Source organism: Bison bison, unplaced genomic scaffold (genome assembly GCF_000754665.1).
Source record: "Bison bison bison isolate TAMUID 2011002044 unplaced genomic scaffold, Bison_UMD1.0 scf7180017864185, whole genome shotgun sequence".
In the NCBI taxonomy this organism is placed as follows: Eukaryota; Metazoa; Chordata; class Mammalia; order Artiodactyla; family Bovidae; genus Bison; species Bison bison.
The window spans coordinates 1,116,701-1,127,662 of NW_011494757.1; the positions used below are offsets into that span (position 1 = coordinate 1,116,701).

General features: G+C 57.9%; 1 protein-coding gene across 1 annotated transcript in view; it reads left to right on the plus strand.

The window, feature by feature from the left end:
• Positions 1 to 10,962, plus strand: part of GLB1L3 (galactosidase, beta 1-like 3) — a 27,575-nt gene that overhangs the window by 14,075 nt on the left and 2,538 nt on the right. The window contains exons 8-17 of the mRNA XM_010843726.1: positions 1,225 to 1,306; positions 2,585 to 2,649; positions 5,469 to 5,553; positions 6,973 to 7,110; positions 7,561 to 7,641; positions 8,171 to 8,277; positions 9,216 to 9,356; positions 9,650 to 9,721; positions 10,154 to 10,232; positions 10,625 to 10,712. Of these exons, the coding sequence (XP_010842028.1) occupies positions 1,225 to 1,306; positions 2,585 to 2,649; positions 5,469 to 5,553; positions 6,973 to 7,110; positions 7,561 to 7,641; positions 8,171 to 8,277; positions 9,216 to 9,356; positions 9,650 to 9,721; positions 10,154 to 10,232; positions 10,625 to 10,712 (938 nt within the window). The remainder of the gene's footprint in view (positions 1 to 1,224; positions 1,307 to 2,584; positions 2,650 to 5,468; positions 5,554 to 6,972; positions 7,111 to 7,560; positions 7,642 to 8,170; positions 8,278 to 9,215; positions 9,357 to 9,649; positions 9,722 to 10,153; positions 10,233 to 10,624; positions 10,713 to 10,962) is intronic.

The following is a 10,962-nucleotide window of genomic DNA, read 5'->3' on the forward strand; positions in this document are numbered from 1 at the left end:
CCCTGCCGTCTCAGGCTTCCTGTCGGAGCCGGGAGGGCAGGGGGAAGCGGGGTGGAGGGAGTGCCGAGTCCTGGGCCAGTGACCGTGCCGCTGCGGCCTGTGACGTGGGCACCCTCTCTTCCGCTGTCTTTGCCGTCTCGGGGGCGTCTCAGGTCGGGGGGCACCCGTGGTCCTGGTGCTCTTCCCTGGGGTGAGACCCTCGGCCCCCAGCCCACAGGAAGCAACCAGGGCGTGAGTGTAAAGCGGGGGTCCCATGTGTCTTGCTCACTTCGGGCAGGCGCAGTGGGGGGGCCCTGCAGCCAATGTCACCCCCGGCCCCCCACGTCCGTCTCATTCAGCAAGATTCTGATTCCTTGATCTGTAGACTGTGCCTGTAGACTCACTGTGGGCCCCAGGCTGGCTTGGTGAGCGCAGGACGCACAGACAGGGTCCTCCGCCCGGGCGTCTGTCAGCTGTGTGTTCCCTGAGTAAGCATGGCTTCCAGATGGGACAGCCCCGGCCCACCTCCCCGGGAGGGTGTGCATCCCTGAGTCCAGACAGGACCCGGCTTTGCGACGCTCACCTCTCTCGGCCCGCAGTCCCACCGCCCTCTCCAAGGCTCCCCTGTCTGTCTGTCAGTCTACACGTGTGTCCAGTGATGGCTGACTTCCTGTCGCGTGTCCAGTGATTGCTCACTTCCTGTCGCGTGTCCAGTGATCGCTGACTTCCTGTCTGCCCCTCCCGCTGTCAGCCGTCTGTCCGTCATCTGTCTGTGTGTCTGTTATCTTTCTGCCTGTATGTTAGCTATCTATAAATCTTATCATTTATCTATTATCTACCTGCCTGTGTGTCATCTGTCTTTACGTCTATTGTTTATCTGTTGTCTATAGGTCCATCTCTGTATGTCTCATCCATGTATCTCTCTCTCCACATCTCTCTGTCTCTCCCCGGATGTAGGAACCCCCATTCCCTCGTGGACTCAGCTCTGACCTCTTCATTTGAGCCACGGCCATAGGGTACCAGGGCTCACCCCTACCGTGCGCCCACCCCTGGGAAGACGGCAGGCTGGCCGGAGCCCCAGCCCCCAGCCGCGGAGCGCCCTGTGCAGAGTGCCGACGCGGGCCTTCCTCTCTGGCACCCGTGCTGCTACCTGAGCCCCGGCATATCTGCCTCCTACTTGCCTTGTATTTCCCTCTTTCAAGGAAAACAAGGGGGTGATGTCATCCTGTCCGACTCTCTCCACAGGCCCTGCAGCAGAGGGGCATTGGAGGGCTGCTCCTGACCGCGGACAACACAGAGGAAGTGATGAGAGGACATATAAAGGGAGGTAGGAACCCAGACTTGTTTTAGGGGAGACGCGAGGCTGCGGCAAGACCACTGACTCCTGAAGGAGCCTCAGCAGGGCCAAGCGCACACCCACGCCCGACCCCAAGTGCCCAGATGGCGGGCCGAGGGTGATGTTGCCCTGGCGAGGACTCGGGGTCGGCGGTGGACATGGGCGTGATGTCGCCTTGTGAGGTCTTGGGGTCGGGGGTGGACCCGGGCGTGATGTCGCCTGGTGAGGACTTGGGCTTGGGGGTGGCGTGCCCGCGGGCGGGCTCCCGGGTCCTCACTCCTGACGTCTCCCTGGAGCCTCTTCCTCGCACCTTTCCCTCTTTCCCAGTCTTTCTGTGGCTTAGGGTCTGGGCTGGAGCTGGAGATGCTCAGAGTCAAGCGTTGCCCAGCCTAGGAGCTGTGTAGCAGCAGGAGGCGGTGCTGAGTGGGGCCCGGCCTCCAGAGCCAGCTGGGACCCCGGCTGCGGTCACCGCGGGCGCACAGTGCCCCCAGGCAGCAGGTGGTGGGGGGATGTCGCCGAGCAGTGGAGGACAGAATCAAAAGGCTACAGCCACAGGGGCAGTGACCAGGGCAGCATGTGTCCAGGGCCCCTTCTTGGTGGCATGCCCACTCTGTTACTGCTGACCATGGACCCTGTGCTGACCGTGGAGTGTGCTGACCATGGAGTGTGCTGGCCGTGGACCCTCTGCTGGCCGTGGATCCTGTGCTGGCCATGGAGTGTGCTGATTTTGGAGTGTGCTGACCCTGGACTCTGTGCTGACATGGACCCTGTGCTGACCATGGAGTGTGCTGACCATGGAGTTTGCTGACCATGGATGCTGTGCTGACCTTGGAGTGTGCTGACCATGGAGTGTGCTGACCGTGGACGCTGTGCTGACTGTGGACACTGTGCTGACCGTGGATGCTGTGCTGACCTTGGAGTGTGCTGACCTTGGAGTGTGCTGACCTTGGAGTGTGCTGACCGTGCAGTGTGCTGACCGTGGAGAGCGTGTTGACCGTGGACACTGTGCTCACCACGGGTCTGGGGGTTCCAGGTCCACGTGAGTCATGTGACCTTGATCTAGTCCACTTCTCTTCACACAGCAGGCTGCTTTGAACTGCCCTTCTTCCCTCACGTTGTCCCCGAAGTGCCAGGGACGTGAGGGCATGAGTGGCAGCCCTTCTCACGTGCAAAGGGAGGAGCCGCTGCTGCCCCTTCCTCCGAGGGCGCCCCCCACCCACGTCAGGGGTGGCGAGCCCCAGCAGCCCCCCGTCCTCTCTGTCTCTGCAGTGCTGGCCAGCATCAACATGAAGAGGTTCAAGGTGGACTCGTTCAAGCATCTGTACAAGCTGCAGGTAGGTGGCGGCTGCGGGCCTGGGCAGAGCTGCTCAAGGACAGGCCTTGGGCCCAGCTTCCGGACCAGGGCCACTTGTCTCGGGCAGTGCGGGGAGTGCCTCCCAGGAGGCCCCAAGGGACAGAGGGGGGTGAACGTGGATGCCTGGCATGGGGCCGTGGCTAAGAAGTCTCCCCGGAGGTGCGCTGGGCAGCTCTGCCCCCTGGCCCCGTGAGCCGCGAAGTGGATGGACACAGCGCCGGGCCGGCGGCCCCTCTCCCGGCTCAGCGGGGCCCGGTGCTCGGGATCAGCTCTGCTTCGCCAGAACTCTGCAGGCTCCCTGCACCTGCAGACCCACCCTGCCTGCACCCCCTTCCAGGCGCAAACACCCCTGTTGTGGCCACAGCGCTCTCCCCTCAGCCTCCACCCTCCTCCACAGTCTTTTCTCTTTTTTTAAGATGTTTTGATGTGTACCATTTCTAAAGTCTTTATTGAATTTGTCACAGTATTGCTTCTGTTTTCGGTTTCTGTTTTTTGGCCAAGAGACATGTGGTCCCTAGTTCCCTGACCAGGGATCTCACCCACACCCCTTGTGTCAGGAAGCCAAGCATTGACCACTGGCCCGCCAGGGGCGTCCCCTCGGTTTTAGCCCTTTGCTCACTGGTTTCTGCATCTCCGGCCTCCTTGGAAGCAGGGAGCTGTGCTGAGGGCAGCGCCTCCCTTGTTGCTGTTTTCCTCTCGTTCCTTTAAAAGCAGTTTTATTGAAGAACAATTTATACACCGTTGAATCCGCCCATTGAAAATGTATGATTAGCACGGCGTTTTGCACCTGGCACCTGTCTAGACGGCCTCCTCCTGCAGTCAGCTCCCTCCCTCCCTCCGTCCCAGGGAGCCGTAATGGGCTTTTCTGGACCTTTCATCAAAACGGGGCCTCGGGATCCAGTCTCTCATACTGCCTGACGACTCTGAGGCCCACGTGTTGTGGCCTCAACTGCCACCGCGTCCCTCGCGACGGCGGCGCTGCATCCCCCCGAGGACAGCGGCCGCGTCCCTCCCGATGGAGGAGCTCCCGCTGCGCACGGACCTCAGGGCCCTGCTCCCCGCCTCGGTGGTGCTGACACAGGTCGCTTGCGTTTTGAATGCTGACCCCTGCTTGCATTCTGAGGCTGCATCCCCCTTGGTTGTGGGGTAGTCTCATTTTATATACTGGTTTCAGCTCGTTCAGATTTTGTTGAGGACTTTTGCTTCTGTGTTCGTGAGGAATGCTGATGCTTGGTTTTCTTTTCTCGAAATGCCTTTATTCGATTTTGGAATTAGGGTCATGCTGACCTCATAAAATGCCCTCCTTTTCTATCTCCTGGAAGATATTTTGTAGAAATGTTAGTATATCTTACTCACCGTTTGGTAAAATTCACCATTGAGCGCATCTGGACTTGAAATTTTCTTTTTCGGAGGGCTTTTTATTTAGTTTTCCTGATGGATGCAGCATGGCTCAGGTTAGTCCCTCTTGAGTGAGTTCCAGTAGCTCGTGTCTTTATTCTGTCCTTTTTCACCTGTACTTTGAATTCATGACCGTAGAGTGTTTGTAATGATTCATTAATATCCTTTGAATGTCTTTGTTGTAAGTAATGATGACCTTTCTTCCACTCCTGTTATTGACAATTTCATGTATTTCTTCTTTTTTTAAAAATCTTGGTCAGTATGACTTGAAGCTTATCACTTTGTTGATATTTTCAGAGAACCGTATTTTGGCTTTTTTCTCTATTATGTTTTTCTTTTCTATTATTTCTGCTATAATCTTTAACATTTTCTACCTTATGCTTCCTTAATGGATAGAATTTGCTCTACTTTTACTAGGGTTTTTTTTTTTTTTTCTGGTTGAAGCTTAGGTTACTGACTTGAGACTTTCTGTTTTTCTAATACAAGCATTTAGTGCTATGAATTTTCCTGTGTACACTGGTTTTGCTCCATCCCACCAATTTTGAAATGCTGTATTTTTTTTATTTTCAAGTGATGTTTTTAAAAATGTTCAGAGCATTAAACTTTCATTGGATTTAATTACTAAATTTTTGTTTCTTTACTCCATGTGTCCGTTGGAAGCATATTGTTTAATTTGTCAGCGTTTGGGGATTTTCTAGATATCATTCTGTTGGTGATTTCTGTTTTAATGCTGTGAAGATCCAAGAACCTACCTGGTGTGACTGTTCTTTCGTGTCTGCTACGGTTTGCCTCACGGCTTATGCTGTGGCCATTCCTGGTGCGTGGCCCGTGCGCGTGCATGGCGGTGCTCTGCGTCTGTTTGTGCGTTTCCATCAGGTCAGGCTGGTGGGCGTCACTGCCAGGTAAGCTCTGCCCTTTCTGGTGATCAGAGCTCAGGCCATCGATTACTGACGGAGAGAGCTGACGGCTCTGGGCTTCTGCGTGGTCTGTTCCCCTCTCAGCCTGTCCTCACCAGGCCACAGGTCCCCGCCGTCCTTGTTGTGAGCGCAGGATGCCCTCGGCAATAGCCATCAGGCTATTATTTCCTTTGTTTTACTCTTTGGTTTATTTTCTGCTTTTTTCTGATTTCTTGAGATGGGTAATCAGCCCCCACCCCCGGTTTTATGTTTCTTTTTGTCCCTTTGTCTTAATACACGTGGGGTGTGTTTTTGGGCCTGTGGGGAACAGGAGCCACTGCTGTGGGTGGTTGCAGGGGTGCGCTGGGTGAGGGGCAGGGAGCGTCCATGCCCAGCAGGGACGAGTGGAGAGGGAGCCCCTCAAATGCTGACTTGTCATCTTCAGATCTTCTGATCTCCCTTCTTCCTGGCGTCAGACTTAGCATTTGATTTGGTTTGTTCCTAGAGACACAAGCCCATTCTGATCATGGAATTCTGGGTCGGCTGGTTCGATACCTGGGGAATCGATCACAGGGTGATGGGTGTGAACGGTGAGTCTGCCGTGGTGTCTGACCTGCGAGGGTCGCTCACCTTGCCCCGCTCTTCGGTCAGCTCTCGGACCTGCACCTCCTGTGGAGGGGTTGCGGCCAAGCCTGAGGCCGTGGGGGCCTGAGCCACTGGCTCCACGCCCTGGAGGCTCGCTGCTCCGTGGATGGACAGGTGCTTGGGTAAACAGTGATGAGTCCCCACCCCTGACCAAGCAGGTGCGGGGACAGAAGAGGCAGGGCCAGCTGCCGGGGGGTCCCGCACGGTCTCTGAGGGCGGGATGCATCTCCTGACAGTCACAGAGGCCTCTGCAGCTGAGGGGCCAAGAGGTGAGCGTGACTGGAGATCCTGGAGCCAAAGCAGCAAAGCTCTCAGGCCCAGCTCTGTGGCCCCAGTGAGGTGGCCCCTGAAACCTCCTCCTCCCGGGAGCGCCGTTGTCAGGATGAAGTGTGGCGATCTGGTAGACCGCCCAGAGCAGTGCCTGGAGGAGGCTGTTAATAGAAGTGTTTTTCTACTAACGGTATTTACAAAAGCAAGCTCACTTGTACTGGAAATAAAGACAACAATCGAAAGATAGCAGGTAACTGAGAAAGGCCTGCTTTGAACAGCAAAATAGGGAGCAAACAAGAATAACTCCAGACGGCCCCCAGTCAACACGGGTTTCCGACCACGTGTCTGTCGGGCACTGTGCGTGTTTCTTCCTATCAGTTAATTCTCATCCATGTGTGATGGGGGAGGGATGAGGACCCTGTTCAGCAGGCAAGGGAGCTGAGGCTCTGAGAGAAAGTGGGCTGAGCACGGCCAGATGGACAGCGAGGCGCACAGCCAGTGCTGAGCCACACCTGGCGAACTTCCAGCCAGGCTGCCTCCTTTAGGGCCGGCGAGGAGATGGCCGTGGGGCACAAATGAGACAGCGGCGGCCACTGCCCCAGAGGCACCATCCGAGCAGGTGGTTAGCAAGAATAGATGAATTATTTGTATAATTTCAAAAATTTAATGGACATGCGATCCTTAAGTGATGTAAAGGCTCTCAGGCTGCTATTTAATAGATGTAGCTCAGAGTGAAATTCTCTGGGAGAAGTAACTTTTGGAAAGGCTCTTAGTATTGGAGAAGGGAATGGCGAGCCACTCCAGTACTCTTGCCTGGATAATTGCATGGACAGGGGAGACGGGGGGGCTACAGTCCGTGGGACTGCAGAGTCGGACACAACTGAGTGACTAACACTAGCTTAGTATGGACAAGCTTAGTTTTCTAGGGTACTTGTGGTCGATTCCGCCTGCTGTCTGGTTAGAATCTCCGTGGACTCTGAGGGACACACGGTTGAGCTGGCTGTGGGGCAGCGCCAGAGAGGAGCGGCTTTCCCAAAGGTTCTGTCGTCTCTGAAGTTTTGACCTCTGCTATTTCTCGTCTTCCTCCTCTGCAGAAGTTGAAAAGAGCGTGTCTGAATTTATCAGATATGGGATCTCCTTCAACGTGTACATGTTCCACGGGGGGACCAACTTTGGTTTCATGAACGGGGCCACGAGTTTCGAGAAGCACAGAGGTGTTACCACGAGCTACGGCAAGTGCTCTCCGGCACGGCCGCCCTGAGCCGGGGGCCCCAATCTACACTGAGCACCGAGAGTTCCCTCCTCTCTCTGTCTTCCTTCCCTCTGAGATGTGCACACTGCAGAGAGCAGGCTGACCTCGCCACAGAGGGGCCACCGTGACCTCTCACTCTGCCCTGCCCGTCCTGATCACGGGCCCCTGACCTGGGCTCCCCGGCAGAACCCGGGGTGGTGCCGTGTGGGCCCCGGAGGCCTCCTGGGCGGCCGGGCTGGGGGCAGATGAGTGTCTGTGAAAGGAAGCAGGGAAGGCCTGGTGGCCGTGGCCTCAGACCCGGGCATGGCTGCGGGGATGGCCAGAGTGGTCTGGGCTGGGAAGTTGGCTCCCACCCACTTCGGGGGCCCCAGCCCAGCGAAGGCGGCCGGTGGGGGGGCCCTGCCCAGAGAAGGCGGCCGGTGTCTTGCAGACTACGACGCAGTGCTGACGGAGGCTGGGGACTACACCGCCAAGTACTTCATGCTCCGGAGCCTCTTTGAGTCCATCCTGGGTACTCAGCTGCCGTTTTGCTGGGGGGCTGGCCATCCTCGGGAAGTTGTGGGAGTGGGTAGGAGAGGGAAGGGTTCCCTATGGGCAGAAACTTAAAAGTGCTTGTGAGGGCAGGGGCTGCCTTCATTCAAACCCTGGTTTTCCCACCTGAGAGCCGCGTTGTTTTTAAGCCCTTTAAGGGACAGCATCTGCTCTGTGAAGAGAGTGGTGCTTGTCCGCTAGAAGTTGGAGCGACTGTTGACAAAGCTCTCTGCATGGAGATGCCCTCATGCACCCCTGAGAGTCACCCTGTGAACTGTATCTGTGGAGATCACCTTAGGGGTGCGCCTCCCAGATGCCAGGGAGCCAGGCAGGGGCAGCGTCCGGCAGAGACCTCCCGCTCTGAGCTCCCAGGGGGTCTGGTCTCCCAGCGTCTCACAGCTTGAGGAACCCCGCGGGGCTGGGACCCCGTCTCCCGCGGCGTGAATCCGGGGAGGGCGGGGCAGCGTGGGGAAGGAGGGGATGCTTCCCGCTGCCCGTTTCCTTTGCAGTCAGGCCCCTGCCCCCTGTTCCGAGTCCCACTCCCAAGGCGGTGTACCCCTCCTTGAAGCTATCTCACTACCTGCCGCTGTGGGAGGCCCTGCCTTACCTGCAGAGGGTGAGCACCCTGGGCTCCGGGGACCGGGGGTGGCTACTGGGGACACGGGGGCTGGGGCCGGGCCGAGGCCACAGAGCAGGGAGGCCTTCAGGGCTTTCTGTGAAAGCGGGGACATGCTCCTACGTTTTGTCCACGTTTGGCACCAGCAGGCAGAGCCGGGGTGCCTCCTGGGAAGACCGTGAACGGGTGTGAACTGAAGAGTGGGGGGCCTGGGGGGGAGTGGGATCACAGAGACCCCTGCTCGCAGGCCCTGTCCTGAGCATGGCCGAGCCAGCAGCCCGTGCAGCTGGGCTCCGCGTCCTCTCCAGCACCACCTCGTCCGACGGCGGGGCCCCCCAGCTCCCCCCAAGACTAGGGTCCATGTCCGCGCAGAAGAGAAGGAGAGCCTTGCTTGGAAGATGCCGCTCTGCTTTTGTTCGTGTTAATCTGTTTTGCGTGTGTTGCTTTGGCCGTGCCAGGTCTTACTCGCGGCTCTTTGTTTTATTCGCCGTGCGGGGGATCTTTAGCTGTGGCACATGGGAGCTAGTTCCCTGACCAGGGACTGAACCCGGGCCCCCAACACAAGGAGCACAGCGTCTTAGGCCCTGGGAGACGTTCCCTCTTGAGCTCACAGGGTTTCTCCTGTGCTGAGCCTCCTGCCACTAGTGAGGCATGCCACGCACACTGTGGATGCGAAGTGCACGCTTGCTCGATGCGTTGCTTTGCTCCCTGGCAGTCGAGCTGGGACTCGGTTGTTGACGCTGCTGGTTCTCAGGATTAGAGCGGGGGCCCCTCTGCCCGCCCCCAGGCTCCTGGTCCGTGGAGACTAGGGCACAGGTGTCGTCACACGGAGTCTCATCAAAGGGCTCTTGGGGACCGTTAGGAGGCATAGCCAAGCTTGCCCAGGGTCTTAGAGAGAAGGGCCTGGTTCTCACCCCAGCTCCCTGCCCACCTCTCAGCCGGTCACCTCTAACGTTCCGATCAACATGGAGAACCTGCCCATCAACAACGGCAACGGCCAGTCCTTCGGGTTCGTGCTTTATGAGATGACCATCTGCTCCGGGGGCCGGCTCCATGCCAACGCACAAGATGAGGCTCAGGTGGGGCTGGGCGTCTGGCTGCAGGCAGGACATCAGCCCAGCTCCACCTTGGGGGCTGCCGTGGGCCCCTTTGCTGTTTGATATGCTTTTGAGCACCTCTGTGTGTGAGGCTTGACTGGGGTGGAAGAGGCCCACTTTACCTGTCACGCTGCAAGTCTGCTGGGGCCTCCGCTTCTGGCCGCCCGTGGACAGCAGGCTGGTGGCTGCCTTCCTGGAGACCGCCCCAACCCCGATCTCCCTGCCCCCTTCCTCTGGGTGGGCCTGTCCGTCCGATGCCAGCCCTTCTTTTGCAGGTGTTTTTGAATGAGACGAGTTTAGGGATTCTGACCGATGTTTATCGGGACATAGACATTCCTCCAATCACGGTATGTAACTCGAAAGCCGAGTTGCGGCCCTAGACTCGGGCCTCCAGCGCAATGCGCTGTTTCTGAGGCAGACCCTCCCATCTCCCCGTCTGCCGTGGGGTGATGGGCCCCTCAGGGTCCTGGCAGAAGGACTAGGGCTGAGAGTCTATGTGCACCCCCAGCCCTCATGTGTCCTGCGCTTCAGCTTCTGCACTTGGGTGCCGGTGGACGTTTCCTGCCAAGCCCCTGGCCGGCGCTCTCACACCGCCGCTGAGCCCCAGGCGTCTGTGAGGGCGGGCCAGGCAGGACCCTCTGAAGCAGCAGCATTCAGGGCCCTTGGGGGGCCTCGGCTTCTCCCCTTCGCTTGTTTTCCTCCTGGGACTTTGAGAAGACTGGGCTCCAGGAAAGCCTTCCGTGGCCATATATCCCCATGAACTGGTCTGTCACAAGCAGGAATGTCAGCTTCTAAGGATCCTGGTGGAGAATCAAGGACGAGTCAATTTTTCATGGAAAATTCAAAATCAGCGGAAAGGTGGGCTCTGGTAACAGCCGTGCCCTCCCCGCCTCGTGACTTGGACCCGAAGATTGAGGGTGGGGTTGGAGGGAAGACTGAGCCCTGGCAGAGGTGGGGCCCTGGGTGTGGGGACCAGCGGCGTCTGTCCCCACCCTCCGTCCTGTCGACTCCCACTGCAGCGGGGGGGGCGTCCTGGCTGTCTGCAGGGGGACCCTGCCCCTCTGGGGACTTCCAGGGGAAGTTCAGGGCTTGGGTGGGAAGCTTTCCTGGTGGTTTGGAGACCCTCAGGCATGCAGGTCAGACCAGTCCGTGCCCTCCCGGGCTGAGCCCTGGTCACTGATGACTCCGGACTGTGAGTCTGTGCTTGGACACTGGAGAGTGTCCTTACCTCTGCTGTCTCCCCGCTGCAGGATTGATCGGACCTGTTACTCTGGATAAAATCCCCCTGAACTGGTTCACCATTTATTCTCTGGAACTGAAAACGCAATTCTTCAAGAAGTACGTTCCTTCTAACCCTAACTCTAACCCTGACCCTGACCCTTGTCCTGGCCCTGGGTCTGGCCTAACCTTGGAGACCAGGGAGCTCGAGGTCTTCCACTCCTCCTTTTGCAGATGAGGGTCCACGATTCATGGCCCCAGAGTGAGGTGCTCAGGGTTATCTAGGATCCTGGTTCCAGCAGAGCCCCTAACAGAGAACCCCTGTCCTGAGGGAGAGGCCTGGGGTCAGCTTGTCCTGTGGGGGGGCCAG